This window comes from Erythranthe guttata, chromosome 7, assembly GCF_056151865.1.
Source record: "Erythranthe guttata isolate IM_541 chromosome 7, IM_541, whole genome shotgun sequence".
NCBI lineage: Eukaryota > Viridiplantae > Streptophyta > Magnoliopsida > Lamiales > Phrymaceae > Erythranthe > Erythranthe guttata.
In genome coordinates, this window is record NC_142539.1 from 14160635 (window position 1) to 14180063 (window position 19429).

At 35.6% G+C, this 19429-nt stretch overlaps 2 protein-coding genes across 2 annotated transcripts; both read left to right on the forward strand.

The window, feature by feature from the left end:
* The first annotated feature begins 8731 nt into the window (after nt 1-8731).
* LOC105953837 (uncharacterized) lies at nt 8732-10521 on the forward strand. Its single transcript, XM_012977517.2, has one exon. The coding sequence runs from the start codon at nt 8828-8830 to the stop codon at nt 10421-10423; it is 1596 nt and encodes a 531-aa protein (XP_012832971.2). The 5' UTR covers nt 8732-8827; the 3' UTR covers nt 10424-10521.
* A 4616-nt stretch (nt 10522-15137) lies between these two features.
* LOC148769775 (uncharacterized) lies at nt 15138-18169 on the forward strand. Its single transcript, XM_088821007.1, has one exon. The coding sequence runs from the start codon at nt 15247-15249 to the stop codon at nt 17044-17046; it is 1800 nt and encodes a 599-aa protein (XP_088677133.1). The 5' UTR covers nt 15138-15246; the 3' UTR covers nt 17047-18169.
* The last annotated feature ends 1260 nt before the right edge of the window (nt 18170-19429 follow it).

The window sequence follows — 19429 nt, forward strand, 5'->3', positions numbered from 1 at the left end:
GCAGAAGGTTTCGGCGATTCTCGCGCGGCCGTGCGAGAATTGCACTGATTTTCGCGCGGCCGTGCCGACACATGCTGGAGACAATTTTGGACTTTTAATCACACACGGAAACCTAAAATCATCTACCAAGTTGGGACATCTATTTAAGCCCAAACCAAGCACGAATTAGAGGACTTTTGACACAATCTTGGAGCGAGAGGAGCGAGAGAACGAAGAAACGAAGACGAAGACCTGACGAATCTTCATCACAATTCTTCTTTCACCTATCTTATCTTAATCTATGACTTTTATTACTTTTATTATGTTTTTCGTTATGAGTAGCTAAGTTTTTAATCTAGGATTTTGTTGGAACCCTATGTGGGGATGGTGAACCCGTTTTCTTGAGATTATGCAATTATGATTTTATGATTATTTATTATACTTGTTATGATTGTTAGTGCATGAACTTGATCAATTTATGTGCTTTATATGTGATTATTGGGATTGACTAGACAGAGCTATTTTGATAATTAGACGGTAAGTATAAGAACCTTCGAGTAGTTTTCACCGGATGAGTGTGTCAATTGCATGTGGTGTCGTAGACATACAGATATCACCTTAGGTAGCCATTTACAAGACTTGTTAGTAAATGCTTTATTCATAATTTGTTTGCATATAGACATATAGTGAATCGTTTATGAATAATAGACTCATAATACACGCGACAGCGGGTTATGAGTAAATGAGTGTCTCGGGTTAATAATCATGAATCATATATTTCATAATTGAGGGGTTTTGGGTGAGCAATTCTTGCATAGGGGGAAGATAAAATCCTAGGTCCGTTTTTATTGATATTTTCTCGTGTTTAATTGCTTTCATAATTAGTTTAATTATTTAGTTGATTAAATTTGACAACTTTGCGTAGGCTGGATACAAATCATAATTGTTAGAATTTGGTACTTAGGATTAGATAATTTGAGTATTCCCTATGGGATCGACATCCAACTCTCACGAGTCCACTTTTACTACTTGTTTGTGATACGTGCACTTGCGTGTTAGGTATTTAGCACCCAACAAGTTTTTGGCGCCGTTGCCGGGGAATACGGCTAAATTATTTATTTATCCTAATATTAAATTTGAGCAATTTTTCTTACTTCAGCCGTTTTATTTATTTTATTTAATTATTTTCTTTGCTTATTTTATTTTTATTATTTTTGGTTAGGTACTTTTTATGCGAATGGAAGAAGAGAATAATCGTAGGGGAGATGACCAAGGGCGCCTACCGAATGCGGCAGGAAATATCGTCAACGAGCAAGAGCAACTTCTGCTAATTAATCCACCACCTCGTCAACGAGCATTGCATGAGTACACTGTTCCAACACTCAATGGGTTTCAATCGAGCATCCAGCAGCCCCCCATTGAAGCCAACAATTTCGAAATTCGAGCGGGACTCCTTACTATGCTCCAAAACAATGGGTTATTCAGCGGATTAGCTCAGGAAGATCCGCATCTCCACTTGGTCAACTTCCTCGAAACGTGTGACTCGCACAAGATGAACGGAGTATCACCCGAAGCACTGCAACTCCGCCTGTTCAAGCACTATTTACAAGGTGCAGCCCGAGAATGGTTACAAACTCGTGCACCGCACTCCATCTCATCTTGGCCCCAACTAGCACAACTCTTCATGAACACATACAACTCACCAACAAAAACTGAGAGAATCCGGAGAGAAATACAAAATTTCATACAAGATGCCGGTGAAACGTTATTCGAGACGTGGGAGCGGTTCAAATAATTAATTCGGATATGCCCGAATCACGGACTTCAAGAGTGGCGCCAACTGCAAATATTCTATGATGGATTGCAAGATAATTCGAGAACGGTGCTCGATTTAGCAGCTGGCGGTATGTTCATGAGCTTGACCTATGACGAAGCTTACGAACTTTTGGAGCGGATCGCAAGGAACAAATACATGCGGGCATCGGACCGGTCAAATAGTGGAGCCGTTAAGACGGGAGGAATTTTGGAGTTAGACGGGGTCACAGCAATCACTGCCCAATTAGAGAAGCTATCAAAACAAGTAGCAGCTTTGCAGACTCGGCAAATCCATACCGACCAGTGCTTAAAAGAAATGGAGTCTCTAAATTACGTGAATGACACCAATCGACAACAGAGGAACTCGTACTCCAACACTTATAATCCGGGATGGAAAGATCACCCCAACTTTGGATGGGGAGGAAATCAACAAGGACAAAGGCCAGCTCCCGGATTCCAAATCCGCCTCAAGCTCCACCCCAAGGAGTTGACCTCGCAGACATCTTAGCAAAATTCATGACGTCGACTCAAGCATCCATTCGGAACCTTGAGACACAAATGGGTCAACTTGCAACCCAACTAAACGCGAGGCCGTCGGGAGCACTGCCGTCGAATACAGAAGATCCTCGAAAGAGCAACATCGAGCAGTGCAATGCAGTAACTTTGCGAAATGGGAGGCAGTTAGAGAAAGGTCCTAAAAAGTCCGTTGCACCACCGTCTATTGTAGAGGAGCCCAAAGAAAAGACCAAGGTCGGGCCAAACAACACAAAGATCGCAGCAAGTGAATCTACTCCCAAGGCACTTAAGCATATGCCGAATTGGGTTAAGTTTATAAAAGTACTTGTATCGAAGAAGATGAGGCTTCCGGAGTGTGCATCAATAATAGACTTAAATGAGCAAAGTAGTGCTATCCTTGCAAATAAAATTCCACCAAAGCTTAGAGATCCGGGGAGTTGTACTATTCCATGCACAATAGGCACTAGGTATTTTGGGCGGGCATTGTGTGATCAAGGAGCGAGCGTAAATTTAATGCCTTTATCAATTTATGAGAAATTGAATTTAGGAGAAATTAAGCCCACTTCCGTGACCTTGCAGCTAGCCGATAGATCTTTTACTCACCCTTTAGGTATAGTGGAGGATGTATTGGTTAAGGTAGATAAGTTTATACTCCCGGCCGATTTTCTAGTACTAGACATAGAGGAAGATGAAAATATTCCCCTTATCTTAGGACGCCCCTTCTTAGCAACCGGTAGGTCAATTATTGATGTAGGAAAGAGAGAGCTAAGAATGAGTGTGGGGGACGAAACAGTGATCTTCAAGGTGTACCGGGTGGATGAAAAGCCTATTACGGCTAATGGATGTTATCTTCTTGATGAGGTAAGTGACTCTAAACTTTTTCCTGTTAAATTACATGATTTAAATTTTTTTGTGGATACTAATGTGCATGTAGGAGAACAAAAGAAAAAGGTTGAGTTGGTTACAACACCTACTCAAAACACCGTGATAAAAGACGATGTTGGCGAGCCTCATGACATCAAGAAGAATAAATTCAAGGGCATTCCTAAGCGAACCAGTCGAAAGAAGAATCGGATCAACCCATTTATTCAAGACTTTCTCCAAAAGGAAGTGAGGAGATGGGTTCAAAAGCTAAGGAATTGAAGAGCAGGAACAAAGTCTGGCTGAAGACTATAAACTTAGCGCTTCTCGGGAGGCAACCCGAGATTTTCGTTTTTTTTTTTTTTTTATTATTATTAAGGTTTCTTGTTTTATTTTATTTATTTATTTTATAAGCATGCAAGCTAATTAAATAAGCAATTTTTTTTCAGGGGTCATAGTGCAATTTTGCACTTCACACGGCCGCACCAAAAAAGGCTTGAATCCAGCACGGCCGTGTGGAAAATCGGAGAGGCTACTGCCTAAAATTGATAAGGGGCGCGGCCGTGCGGAATTTACACTGAATTATCGCACGGCCGTCCGAGAAACAATAGGCTACTGCCCAGAATTCAAGTTTCGCACGGCCGTGCGGAAAACAGTTCAAAATCTCATACGGCCGTGCGAACTTCAACAGAAGCATAATAAAGGCGAGGGTGGAAGAGCAGCCCGGACATGGCCAAAACGACTTATTCAGGTGTATTCTATCCTTGAACTTCGTGCTAATTACATTGAGGACAATGTAAATTTTAAGTTTAGGGGTGAAAAATTGCTTGTTTTTATGTGCTTTAATTTTTTAGTTTGCATGCCTTTGGATTTTTTTTATTTTATTTTAGTTGTTTTAGTTTATTTATTGCTTTCGAAAAAAAAAAATTGTGTTGAGATAAATGCTTCGATGAATCATGATGATGAAAGATGGTTGATGTTTAATGATGAAATTGCTTGCTTTATCTTGATTTTGATCGAATTTTGGTGAGGTTTTGATTCAAAGTGTCGTAAGAAGGAGTCATTGTTAGGAATCTCGAATTATGCGTTGCTTTGGTTGAAAGTTTTGTGTTTTAAAATTTGAGTTAATTTATGTTATATCATATGCTATTCGGTTTTAGAACTTGCCTTATGAATTTACAAAGTGAAATATTAAATTGTTGAGCAATTTGGGAAGTGATTTGGGCCATCCTTGAACCGTTTGAGCCTTTCAAGCCTACCTTTAAATTTTTATCATTCGAACCTTGATTGAGCCTTGGAGAAACGGTGTTCTTTCTTTTAGCCAATGTGTATAAGGTAGAATACATGGAGATTTTTAAAAAATTAACCCTTGGAGTTCGGTCGAAAAAAAATTTATAAGGTCCTTCTTCTTCTTCAAAAAAAAAAAAAAAAAAAAAAGAAGAGAAAGAAAAAGAAGAAGAAGAGACTAGAAGGGGAAGTAAGGACTAGTTGAAAGCTCGATCCATTGTCTTAAGAGCAAAAGTGGAGACTTTTGAACTCTTAAGAATCGAGTTTATTAAAGTCCTTAGAGGTGAATTCATTGCTCAAACGCCTATCTTTCAAAATTTGGCGTAATCACCTCAATTCAAGAAGCATAGCCACCTATACCCATATCTCCTACCTCGAACCAAAAAGCCCAACATTTGAAAACCAAAAAGTCCCAATGATCCCAATAGCTCAATTATTTGATACTAGTCGAGTAAATAAATTTGGTGAGTCTTTGGAGTTGAATATTATTATGTAAGTATAAATTTTCTCCATTTTTAATGTACAAATATGGGATACTTGAAGCGATAGCATGGTTTGTGGTTTTTAGCAATGGTGACTGAATACGTATCTTTGAATTACGAGCTTGTAAATTTTTGAGAATTGTCATGATAATTGCAAGTTCTGAAAAAATGAAAGTTGACCATTAATCTATGTGATGAGAGGCATTTGTTGAGAGTGTTGATGTGAAAGTTGCTAGTTTTTGCTTGAGGACAAACAAAAGATCAAGTTTGGGGGTGTGTTAAGTATATATTTTTATACTTTATCGTACCTTTTTATTTGAGCTTTTTGTGTGATTTAACGATAATTGGTGCTTAAAAAGTTGATTTATTGTATTTTAGGTATAAATTGAAGAATTGGAAAAGTTTGGGGTCAAAACTGCAATGTTGGAGAAAATATGGGCCAAAAGTGAAATAATCAAAAATCTGAAGAAATTGGCACGGGACGGCCGTCCCAAATTTACAGCTAACAATGGGACGGCCGTGCCAAATGCAGAAATTGGGCAGAAGGTTTCGGCGATTCTCGCGCGGCCGTGCGAGAATTGCACTGATTTTCGCGCGGCCGTGCCGACACACGCTGGAGACAATTTTGGACTTTTAATCAAACAAGGAAACCTAAAATCATCTACCAAGCTGGGAAATCTATTTAAGCCCAAACCAAGCACGAATTAGAGGTCTTTTGACACAATCTTGGAGCGAGAGGAGCGAGAGAACGAAGAAACGAAGACGAAGACCTGACGAATCTTCATCACAATTCTTCTTTCACCTATCTTTTCTTAATCTATGACTTTTATTACTTTTATTATGTTTTTCGTTATGAGTAGCTAAGTTTTTAATCTAGGATTTTGTTGGAACCCTATGTGGGGATGGTGAACCCGTTTTCTTGAGATTATGCAATTATGATTTTATGATTATTTATTATACTTGTTATGATTGTTAGTGCATGAACTTGATCAATTTATGTGCTTTATCTGTAATTATTGGGATTGACTAGACAGAGCTATTTTGATAATTAGACGGTAAGTATAAGAACCTTCGAGTAGTTTTCACCGGATGAGTGTGTCAATTGCATGTGGTGTCGTAGACATACAGATATCACCTTAGGTAGCCATTTACGAGACTTGTTAGTTAATGCTTTATTCATAATTTGTTTGCATAGACATATAGTGAACCATTTATGAATAATAGACTCATAATACACGCGACAGCGGGTTATGAGTAAATTAGTGTCTCGGGTTAATAATCATGAATCATATATTCCATAATTGAGGGGTTTTGGGTGAGCAATTCTTGCATAGGGGGAAGATAAAATCCTAGGTCCGTTTTTATTGATATTTTCTCGTGTTTAATTGCTTTCATAATTAGTTTAATTATTTAGTTGATTAAATTTGACAACTTTGCGTAGGCTGGATAAAAATCATAATTGTTAGAATTTGGTACTTAGGATTAGATAATTTGAGTATTCCCTGTGGGATCGACATCCGACTCTCACGAGTCCACTTTTACTACTTGTTTGTGATACGTGCACTTGCGTGTTAGGTATTTAGCACCCAACAATACCACCAAGTTTAAAACCACAATGCATATGTATAAAAAAAAAATCATACTTTAATACCAAAAAGAAATTAAAAAAACAAAAATACCCCTTTCTTGCAAAATATCAATTATATCAAAAGATATTGAAATTTCTTACTTTAATACCAATTAAAAGAAAAAGTTTACGAAGCCCTTCTTCTAACCTTCCATATATTTGTGTCAAGATCAACTTCATGCTTGCTTAGAATTGAAACGATTGACACATAGTAAAATAAACGTGGAAAATGTGACTACACTAAGAAGATAAGAGTTTCACGGAAGCACATAAAACCAATGATTGCAGGAACAAAAATGCCATGATTGCAAGTCCAACGATAGAAACTATTATGAAACACAAAAAAGTTTTGAAGTCAGTACTGCATCCCTTACACCAATTGACTATCATCACAATGTATTGCATTGAGTGTTCATGCAACTGCATACATGATATACATAGTAATACACTTAGATACTTAATAACCACAATTAAGAGACATTATAGTTCTTAACAAACTTATGATTTGAAATAGTACTAAAGCACATACATTATGTTCACCTCAGATAAAACCAAGATAGCAAGTTTTATATCTAGTTGCAAGGAAACTGAAGATTAACAACAATAAAGTTAAAAACTATTATACCTTGCTTGATAATAGCAGTGGATTTCCATGAAACTGATTTCCTATTATTTGCCACTGTAAATAGAAAGCAATACATTATTCATATGTTTTTTATATTAATTATTGAAGAAACTCCTGCCAGTTTACGAAACTTCTGGAAATTGCATCATAGCCACAACGGGGGTCAAACTGTAATTCTTAATTTTACGAAGCTTCTCACCCTGTTTCATTTATTATTTGTGAATCCACCGATTGAAGCATTATGAAAAGGAAAGCCTGTGCTGAATTGGGTATTAAATCTTTCGATATCGACCTTCCGGAGGACCAAAGTCCACGAATTGATAAAAAAGATGAAAGGGTGCAATACAAAGACATGAGAAAAATACAGATGCAAATAAAATGTACAGAGGGAGTGAAAAAAAGGTGAAAGGGAGAATCCTTACAGTATCTTCTGGTTTCACTTTGCAAAATAGCTTAATATGAATGGGTTGACAAGTTGAGAGGTCGGATATAAATATGAAGAGAAAATATAAACGTGTTCAAGTGGGAGAGAGAAGTTGAAAACTTTTGGGAGTCCGAAAAATCAGAACAAAATAGATTGAGATGGAAAATAAATAAAAAATTACAAAAAATATGCTGGAGATAAAATAATATTAAAAATGTGATAAAATTCGAAAACAAAAAAAATAAAAAAAAATGCTGGAGATAAAATAATACAAGAAAAAATATGCTGGAAATAAAATAAAAAAAAATTACAAAAAAACAAAAAAAGAGATTTAATATTTAGAAGATTCAATTAGTTGTGCATTAGAGATTTTAGGGCTGAAAATTAGGAGCGAAAGTTACAAATAAACGAAAAAGAGATTTTAATAATTAGAAGATTTAATTAATTACAAATATGCTATTAGGGGTTTTCTAAGGTTGCCAGCGTTTCTTTCTTTTAATATTTAGAAGATTTAATTAGTTGTGCATTAGAGATTTTAGGGCTGAAAATTAGGAGCGAAAGTTACAAAAAACGAAAAAGAGATTTTAATAATTAGAAGATTTAATTAATTACAAATATGTCATTAGGGTTTTTCTAAGATTACCCAGCGTTTCTTTCTTTTATATATAAGATAAGATATAAGATGAAAATAGTTTTCCAAGTTACATCAAATCAATTTTATTGAATAAAAATTTATATCAATATAAAAAAAATACAAAACAAATAGAAACTTCTAATGTCACAAGATATGTTTTATTCTTTTTTTTTTTTTTTAATATATTTTCTATTTTTTAATAATTATTTTTTAAGCATTATGTAGCTTTGATCTAAAAGATCTTGTAGTTAAGGATTTGATGTATTTTTAAAATTTATCCATGAAAATGTGCAGCAAAAATAAAATGAGGGGTAAAGTGCGAAAATAAACAATTTATAGGGGATGTGCAATTTACACAACACTTCATTTCGCAGCTGAATTTCTCTTCAACAGGGGTTCTGAAATTGCTCTAGTTTGTAGAGCAATTACTTCTAATTGTTCTCATGAATACACATACGCTACTTTTACTAATTCTTTCTCTTCAAATTTCCACAGAAGTAGGCTATTTTCAACTGTGCCCGTAACAGATTTGAATCGTATAAATAAATTAGATGATACTGTTTTCTTGATTCGTAAAATGATGAGGATGCGGCCACATCCTTCTGTCTTTGAATTCAACAAACTTATGCAAGTTATTGCCAAGATGAAGCAATATCCGGTCGCCCTTAAACTGTTCGACGAAATGCGTCAACGGGCTGCCCCTGTAGATCAGTATACAATGAACATCTTGATTAATTGTTGTTGCCTTTTGAAACGTGTAGACGTTGGTTTTGCTATCTTCGGCTATTTCTTTAAACACGGTTACGAGGCAAATGTTACGACATTCACCACCCTCTTAAAAGGTCTCTTTTTAGATGGTAATGTGGCCGAGGCAGAGAAATTGTTCAAGAAGGTTTTGACTTTGAATCTTTGTGAGCCAAACGATGTTACGACTCTTACTGCGATTGACGGGCTCTGCAAAGCTGGACGTGTTCATACTGCCCGTGATTTGCTTTTATTATTGGAAAGGACTATCTATAAACCCAATGTTAAGGCGTATAGTGCGGTAATTGATTGTTTATGCAAGTGCCGAATGGTGGATAATGCACTCGAGCTCAAGTCTAGAATGATTGATAAGGGCATTTCACCTGACGTTGTCACATATAACTCGATGATTCAGGGCTTGTGCGATTGTGGTAGATGGAAAGAGGTGAAGGATTTATTAAATGAAATGGTGAATCACAAGATTTCGGTAGATGTTGTTACTTTTAGTATATTGGTGGACGCATTTTGCAAGGAAGGAAGCATTAAAGAGGCTGAAGATATTTTGGAAGTTATGAAGCAACAAAACATTTGTCCCGATATTGTCACCTACACTGCACTGATAGATGGGTACTGTTTGCAAGGGAAAATGGATAAAGCGAAAGAAGTATTTGATTCTATAACGGGCAACGGCCTTAAGCCATGTATTATGAGCTACGGCACTTTAATCAACGGATACTGCAAGAAGGGTAAAGTGGATGAAGCTTGGCGTCTTTTTCTCGAAGTTTCTTCGAAAGGCTTAGAACACACGACAGTTACTTATACCACCATGATACATGGATTATTTAGTGAAGGCAGATTTGCAGATGGATGGAAACTATTCAACGATATGGAAGCTCGGCACGTACGTCCAAATTTACATACTTGCAATATTTTGTTGGATAGTTTGTGCAAAACTCATCAGATTGCCGAAGCATTTTCGTTTCTACGGGTGATGGAAGACAAAGGATTAAGTCCTAATATAGTCACATACGGTATCTTGATTAATGGTTTGTGCAAAGATGGGAAACTTGAAGAGGCAAAAAAGCTTTTAAACGAACTTCCGTCCAAAAGTTTGCAACCAAATTGTCAAGTTTATACCGTTGTTATCGATTCACTTTGTCAAGAAGGATTTGTCGACGAGGCAAAAGATTTACTTATAAAAATGGAGAGAAGCGGCTGTGCACCGAATAGCGTGACATACAACGTCATTATCCATTGCTTGTTGAGGAAGAAAGAACTTGACAAGGCAATGCCGTTTTTAGAGGAAATGAACAAAAGGGGATTCTCGGCCAATGCAACTACTTCATTCATGTTAATTAATCACCTGCAAGGATCAGAGAAATATGATTTTCTTCTGGATATGATTAAGAAAGTTGTGCCGAAATTATAAATTATTTATTTGGACTTCTGAAGTTTGATAAGGTTTTATTATTATTATTTTTTTTTCTTTGTTTTTTTTTTTAAGAAGAATAGTTATTGGTTCCCCAATTCCCCCCCTGGTGTCTCGAACCCATGACCAAACAGATCTAAGTGCAAGGTGTTTACCAACATGCTACCTTGTCATAAGGTTTTTGATAAGGCTTTGCTAGCAGGTCGGTCTGGTCTAACTTGTGAGTTTTGCCTTTGTGCACGGTCATTGTAATCCTTCAAAGTATATTTTGTAGGACAAAATGCACTTCACCCCTACAAATTTCTCATTTTCACACTTTCCCCCCTAAAAATTCAAAAACTGGATAATCCCCCTTCAAAATATTATTTTGATTGCAGTTTGTCCAGAAGACCAATTTTTGTTGGGCATTGTCCAAAAAAATAACATTTTAAAAGAGCAATGTGCAAAAAGATAGTGTTTTAAAGGGGTAACGTGCAATAAAAATAACATATAAAGGGGCAATGTGCAACAAAAATATCAAATGCTGATGAATAATCCATCGAAATTTTGCTATCGAGGTAATGTGCAACAACAAAACATTTTGAAGGGGGCATTCATTTTTTAAAATTTTGAGGGGGTAAAGTGCAAAAATTAGAATTTTTAGGGGGTGATGTGCAGTTTGCCCTATTTTGTAACTAATTGATAGTAACTATAAAACTTTAGTTTATATTTTTTATTGAAGTTACGTTGAGCCTTATCATCTTAGTTTGTGGTGTTTATGTTTCTTTATTGGGAAAATTACTGAAAGCCCCCTGAACTGAGCCTGAATTATGAAAAACATCCCCATCTATCCGTAATTATCAAAATTTCCCGACGTTTGTTTTCTTCTTACACCTACCCCTTATGATGGGTAAATTTGGGGATATTAAATAGGTAAAACCGAACTGCAATTTCGGTACGCCAACATTTCATACCGTTTACCGAACTTAATATACGATTTGGTTCGGTAAATAACCGAATTACATAAATTTTACGTAAAAATATTTAAAAGGAGGGTGTGGCCGTAATTACCCAATCAATAGGGTTTTTTTCGTAATTTGGCCATACCTAGGGGGTTGCCGTAATTTGCCCTAATAATTAATACAATTTTTTAAAAAAAGTACTATGCATTTAGTTTGAATTATTTATTTCCTTAACTAAAAACGATATATTTCTTCTTCTTCTTTTTGTAGACAGAGATGGTTGAGGCACTGCTTGTATTTGAAGATATGATATTAAGCTGGAGCATCTATTGGCCACAAAAAAATTCACGTGAGGGAAAAATAGGAAATTAGACGTGGTTATGCTTTAGTTTTGCTTGGTTACTATATTTTGTTTTCCTACCATCAAAGACTGAATTTGAGGTGCGAGAAACATTCTTATATTTTAGAATGTTCCTAACACCTCAAATTCGGTCTTAGGAGAAAAGAGCGGATGATAGGAAAGCAAAATATAGCAACAAGACGGACTAATTATGATTTAGTTCTGTCCCTTTTAGAAATATTCGACTTTTCGTCTTGTTGAATCCATCCATATATGGAGTGTACTTAAATTAGGGGTTGTAGATTTTATTTTACTATTTACGAAATATGTTTGTAATTATATATGTCTGTAATAATCTTGGATGTCTTATTCTTATAAGAATTGATTTTCCTAATCGATGTAACGATCTTTATTGATTCCGTTAGTTTTAACTGAAATTTGTCGGGAAATGACTACTAACTGTTGAAATTGGTGGCTTAGGCTCTAACTAGGGCTATTATGTAATTTTGTGAATCATGAGTGTTGGTTTCTTGATTTAGTTTAATGAAATTCAAGTTTATTAGATCGATGTTACCAAAAAAATTGAGATAAGGGTTCACCAAAACTCGAACCAATATGACCATTTCACGATTGTTGCAGATCAACGGTCATAATTAAACGACCATTGTAAAACAGCGCTCAAATGACATAATCAGTTATTTTATTTTTTTTCTAAACTAATATATAGTTTTAAAAGAAATTGCAGAGAAAGTATCGAATTTACTTTTACAGTGCTGAAAAGCTAATGTGCACCTTAAGAATATTTCCAGGCTTCACATGCAACACATTTATCCATCTTCACATCATTTTCTAAAGTACAAAAACTACATGACCAAAATTGCAGTGTTCGTCTTTTCACCCGTGGGCTTTTGGATCCCGCAAAGATCGAATATTGGAGCTAACGGCTACAGACAAAAACAATAAATCGAAACATAATTATCATAAAAAGATGGGTAAATAGTATTTAACCTCTCTATGGTTACAAGCTTTTGCAGATGACCACCTTATGCTTTAAATATCAGCACATAACCCCCTTGTGGTTGATAGATGTAGCGTCCGTTTGCTTTTCCGTCAAACTTAACCGCGCGTGTCAAACTTCAAGGGGGTCATCTGCAGAAAATTAAAGTGAAAGTGTAAGCACAAGGGAGTCATCTGCAAAATATAATATTTTGACGTTTGACACGCGCACTTAATTTTAACGGAAAAACTAACGGAAGTTACCCCTATCAAACACAAGAGGGTTATGTGCTGATATAACGAGAGCAATGGGATCATCTGCAAAAGCTTGTAACCACATGGGGGTCAAATGCGAGGTTATGTGGTGAAGCTACCCTAATTCAACAACACATATGGTTTTGCCTTCTTTCTAAGCAATACGAGGTTCACGTCGTCAATAAGATGCCATTGCCCAGAATGAGATCGCATTGCGCATCTAAGATAACAATTTAGGAACTTACTACTTTGATACAAATTATTACTTGGGTAAATTCCACTTTACCCCCTCGTACTCTGCCTGAGAGTCACTTTACCCCCTCGTACTCTCAATTTTATCGATTTACCCCCTTGTACTTGTACAATTTCCCAATACAACCCTTAAGAGTACGAGGGGGTAAAGTGGTTCTTGGGCAGAGTACAAGGGGGTAAAGTGGAATTTACCCTTATTACTTTAATTGAAAATTTTGCGAGACTATTACTGAAGAATACTTTATACTTCTGTCATCTTTCGTGGCGAATGTGGAATCTTTTGATGCATTTACGCCCCATTTGAAGGACGACATGTACTTGTACCAATGGTATATATTATTTCAAAGCGAGGAGCGACGGTATTTATTTCTCTGGTGGCTCTCTTCCAAGAGCAATGGTGTAATATGTTTTGCTTTTGTAGGGCCCCACGGAGACAAGATGGCTCTCAAAGATTTTGTTTTTGGACAAAATGCACTTCACCCCCTATAATTTCTCATTTCCGCACTTTCCCCCCTAAAAATTAAAAAAAGGATACACCCCCCTTGAAATATTATATTGGTTGCGCTTTGCCGCAGAAGCCAATTCTTTTAGGGCATTGTGCAATAAAAATAATATTTTTAATGGACAACGTGAAAAAAAAGCATTGTTTTTATGGGGCAATGTGCAACAAAAATACTCAATTCCGATGAATAATCCATCGGAGTTTCGCTATCGGGGCAATGTGCAACAAAAATACTCAATTACGATGAATAATCCATCGGAGTTCTGCCATCGAGGCAATGTACAACAAGAATAACATTTTGAAGGGGGCATTCACTTTTAAAAACATTAGGGGTAAAGTGTCGAAAACTAGAAATTTGTCCTTTTGTTTTTTAATTTTGAGGGGAAAGTGCGGAAATTAGAAAAGGCGGCGGTTACATGCAAGCCCATTTTTTTATTACTTCAAAACCACATAAAGGAGTTTATTAGTTCAAGCACGTAAATTAATCTAATTTTATTTCATCAAGACCAAAGATGACAAATATACCCTTATCCACAAATAATACTCAAATACAAATAAATCCTATTTTTAATTTGTTCAAGACCAAAAATCAAAAAAAAAAAAAAAACTAAAAACAAAACAAAAAAAAAATATCACGACTGCCGCCGCCAGACCGCCGCGACGCCGAACGGCGAGTTCTTTTTACTAAACTTTTGTTTGTAAATTCGAAAACATTAATCGAGTATCGATGTCCTTTTTACTAATTTTTTTTTTTGTAAATTCGAAAACATTAATCGAATATCGATTCTTGATAAATATGTATGAATGAACATTAATCGATGCTTATTTCTTGTTGGGTTGCAATGATTTGGCCGATTTTGGAAAAAAAATTGAGATTGAAATTGGTTTTTTTTTTTCCGTTGGTTTCCCAAATCGGTTTACCCAGACTGATTTTGTACACGAAAATCGGCGTCATAATGCCGATTTTTGTTAACCAAATCGGCGACACAACGTCGACTTTACAACTCAAAATCGGCGTTCTAATATCGATTATTGAGTACAAAATCGGTTTTCGGATACCGATATTTTTCGGATTTTTTTTAAATAATACATTATATATTTGGTTAATTGATATTTTTTAAAAATTTGAAACGAAAATGTTGATCACCATTCGGTGGCGTCTACCAACTCCTTTAACCCAACCGAGTAGAGCTTTCCGTGTCTCAAATATTTATTCGTTAGATAATTCATTTGAATAGTCCTCTATCAATCCCCTAGGTTGTTGCACGAAAGTATGAGAAAACGGTCTTAAAAAACACAGATAATAAAATCGGTACTTAAAAACCGATTTTTGTAGTACAAGTCGGCATGACAACACCGATAATACAAAAATAAATCGGTTTTCAAATTAGAAAAGATAGGGATAAAATGCAATTTGCCCTTAAAATAACATTAAAAAAAAACAAATAAAAAAAAACAAATAAAAAAAATTCGGTAGTCTCCGAGCCTTCTTCTTGTGTAGGTACCAGTTCGTTCTTCACTGAAATTGCTGGAAAAAATGAGAGGAACTGAAATGCTGATTCGTAGAGCATTATTTGCTAAATCTTCCCACCATTACGCTATTTTTACTCATCCCTTTTCTTTCTTCTTTTCAAATTTTCACAGTGTGGGTCACAAAGATCGATCCTTTTCACCTAAGCCCAGAATAGATTTGAGTTGTATAAATGAATTAGACGATGCTTTTTTCTTGTTTCGTCAAATGGTTAAAATGCAGCCACAGCCATCCGTTATTGAATTCAACAAACTGTTGCAAGTTGTTGTCAAGATGAAACAATACTCTGTTGCCCTTCAACTGTTCGACGAAATGCGTCAATGGGCTGCCCCTGTAGATCAGTATACAATGAACATCTTGATTAATTGTTGTTGCCTTTTGAAACGCGTAGACGTTGGTTTTGCTATCTTCGGCTATTTCTTTAAACACGGTCACGAGCCAAATGTTACGACATTCAACACTCTCCTAAAAGGATTCTTTTTAGATGGTAATGTGGCCGAGGCAGAGAAATTGTTCAAGAAGATCTTGACTTTGAATCTTTGTGAGCCAGACGATGTTACGATTCTTACTGCGATTGATGGGCTCTGCAAAGCTGGACGTGTTCATACTGCCCGTGATTTGCTTTTGTTGTTGGAAAAAACTACTATCTATAAACCCGATGTTAAGGCTTATAACGCGGTAATTAATGGCTTATGCAAGACCGGAATGGTGGATAATGCACTCGAGCTGAAGTCTAGAATGATTGATAAGGGCATTTCACCTGACGTTATCACATATAGCTCGATGATTCAGGGCTTGTGCGATTTTGGTAGATGGAAAGAGGTGAAACACTTGTTAGATGAAATGGTCAACCACAAGATTTGTTTAACTGTTGTTACTTTCAATATATTAGTGGACTCATTTTGCAAGGAAGGAAGTGTTAAGGAAGCTGAAGATATTTTGGAAATTATGAAGCAACAAAACATTAGTCCTGATATTTTCACTTACACTGCACTGATAGATGGATATTGTTTGCAAGGGAAAATGGATAAAGCGAAACAAGTTTTTTATTCCATAACGGGTAACGGCCTTAAGCCATGCATTGTCACCTATAACTCTTTAATCAACGGGTATTGCAAGAAGGGTAAAGTGGATGAAGCTTGGCGTCTTTTTCTGGAAGCTTCTTCTAAAGGCTTAGAACACACGACAGTTACTTATAACAGCATGATACATGGATTACTTGGTGAAGAAAGAATTGCTGATGGATGGAAACTTTTCAATGATATGGAAACTCGACAAGTACATCCTGATTTATTTACTTGCAATATTTTGTTGGAAGGCTTGTGCAAGACTCATCAAATTGCCGAAGCATTTTCGTTTCTACGGGTGATGGAAAATAAAGGTTTAAATCCTAATATATTCACATACGGTATCCTGATTAATGGTTTATGCAAAGATGGGGAAATTGAAGATGCAAAAAAACTTTTAAACGAACTTGCTTCCAAAGGTTTGCAACCTAATATTAAAATATATACCGTTATTCTTGGTTCACTTTGCCGAGAAGGGTGTGTAGACGAGACAAAAGATTTGCTTGTGCAAATGGAGAGGAGTGGGTGTGCACCGGATAGTGTGATGTATAACAGCATAATTCAGGGTTTGCTAAAGAAGAAAGAGGTTTACAAGGCAATCCCGTTCTTAGAGGACATGCACAAAAGGGGATTCTATGCCGACGCATCTACTTCATCCTTGTTAATTAATCACGTGCAAGGATCAAGCAAAGACGATATTCTTCTGGAGATGATGAAGAAAGTTGTGCCAAAAATCTAAATTAATTATTTGGGCTTCTGAAATTTAATAAGGTTTTGCTTATTTAATATTTTTGCAGGTATACAACATCTGTATATGTACTTCTGATTTGTGAGTTTTTCGGTTTTCGCAATCCTTATATTATGGGTGGATGAGTGGCGTAGGAAAGATAACAAGCCGTCGGTATTTTGACTAGAAAGAAGAGAAAAATTTGGATATGTGTGCTTAAGGATTCATTTATCAAACATATGGATAATTGAACTTTGTATAGTCATTTATTTCTTTTGTTTCTATGGATTCCCTAATAGATATTCTTAAGGGGTGAATGAGTGATACCGTTAGTTTTGAAAATATATACGAGGAGGTCCAATAATTTTTTTCGTCCTAGTAAAAAAAACCAAATTTTGACGTTAATTTGTGAGACCTCCCAACTGGGTAACTGTACCTGTTTTGCCCTTTAGCTTGAAATGCCCTAACCCGTAACCTTCTCTCTTCCTCTTCCTCACGCCGTTACATCTCTTCATCTCTCTCTCTCTAACTCTTTCTCGCCAAATTTCAGCGACAAAAAATGGCTCCCAAGGCAGAAAAGAAGGTGGTCGTCGGCGGAGAGAAGAAGAAGAGGACAAAGAAGAACGTGGAGACGTACAAGATCGACATCTTCAATGTGTTGAAACAGGTTAACTCACAAACCCTCCACCCTTTAAGCGCCGCTCCCCCTCCGTCTAGTGCCGCTCCTCGGAATTTGTGGAGTCCTCTGTCTCCGTCGCCGTGAGATTAGAGGCCAAAGTCAGGGAAGACGTTGTTGAGTTTTTGCCGCCGCCGCGAGATCGGAGACCAAAGTAAGGGTATATTAATTTTTTGGGTACTTTTTCATTTTTTTAGATTTTTGTGTGGTTTTGGTTTGATCAATCATTTTGAGTCCTCCGCTGCCGCCAAATTATGAGGTTAAAGTATCTTTCTCCCTATTCGTCTATCTCCTCTCGATCTTAGTCTGTTTTTTGGTGTTTTCTGGTGTAAAATTTAGTTGCAGCAATAAAAAATTTATGTTGAAGAAGATGGATAACAACATGCCAATTAGAGAGAATCAACTATGTAGTCATCTATAGTTATATATAAAGTCATGTATAGTTATATATAAGATATGCCGACGGTTGTTTTAGTTGAAAATTTTACACATGTGAATCTTGAATGGGCCATGCTAAATTCTACACTAAAATTCACTATATCCCACACATAAATTAAAAAAAAAAATCTCTCTCTACTCAATTTTTTTCTAACTTCTCTCTAAAATGACTTTATCCAAGTCACTCAAAATTCATTATTTTTTACGTGAATAATCATAAAAAATGAGTTCCATTTTATTTAATATTTATTCAATTTCATTAAATATTTTTAATTATTCAAATTCGTATGAATTCGATTTTTTTTTTCTCAAATTCCAACTTTATTTTAGTTTGAACATGTGAATTTTTTTTTCAAATTCGAACATGGAATTCTAAGAATGTTTTTAGTGTGTGATTTTGTGAAAAAGTTATGGAAAAAGAAGGATGAGGAAGGCGAAGAGAAGATTTTAGAGAGATAAATATTTTTAGTTATGTGCATGATTTAGTAAAAATAGTGTGAGATTTAGCATTTCAGATTGGATACATATTGTGGGAATACAAGTTGACTTGTAATAACAAGATTCAAATTATGATTTTTTTTTTTTTTTTGATTGATTATTTCATAAATAATAGTCTTTTTTTTTATAATTTGTTTAATATGACTGAGCTACATTATATAATCGAGAATATACAATTTTAAGTTGAAAATATAAAAAACGATATATGAAGCAAGGATATGACTATAGTTGACTATAATCATATTCGAAATAGTATGTAAACTTTTCGGGAAAAAAAAATCAGATTTTTTTTTAAGAAAATAAAATGTATATTTTATTATTTTTAAATAAAAAATTTATTAAAAAATAAAACAAAAATGCTAAATGCACTTGGTGGAAATGTTGAATGCATTTAGGGCAAAAATTGTATGTAAGGGGCATCATAGTCTTTTTGCCTATTAGAAAGAAAGAATTTAGGGGGCAGAATTAACCCTTTTGACAAAATGTCAATATTTTCAGAAGTTGATAACAAATTCAAACTTTGTTATGATATGGAAATTTGGCATATACATCCTAATTTATATATGTGTTCCCAAAATGCGATGTTTTCTTGGGTTAAGTAATGGGCTTGCCTTGTTGGATCATAAAAACTCTTGATATCAAGAAAATGTGCGAAGTGTTTGTGCTCATAATAGTTCTCCCCCTTTACTGTGTTGCTAGTAGCTTAACCAAATTTGTTTTCCATCAAGCTATCTTTTACCCTTATTAGAAGTTTAATGCAATTAGTACTCTTGTGTTACATCC

Coding starts and splice junctions, on each gene's coding strand:
- LOC148769775 (XM_088821007.1), top strand. CDS start 15,247: ATGAGAGGAACTGAAATGCTGATTCGTAGAGCATTATTTGCTAAATCT.
- LOC105953837 (XM_012977517.2), top strand. CDS start 8,828: ATGATGAGGATGCGGCCACATCCTTCTGTCTTTGAATTCAACAAACTT.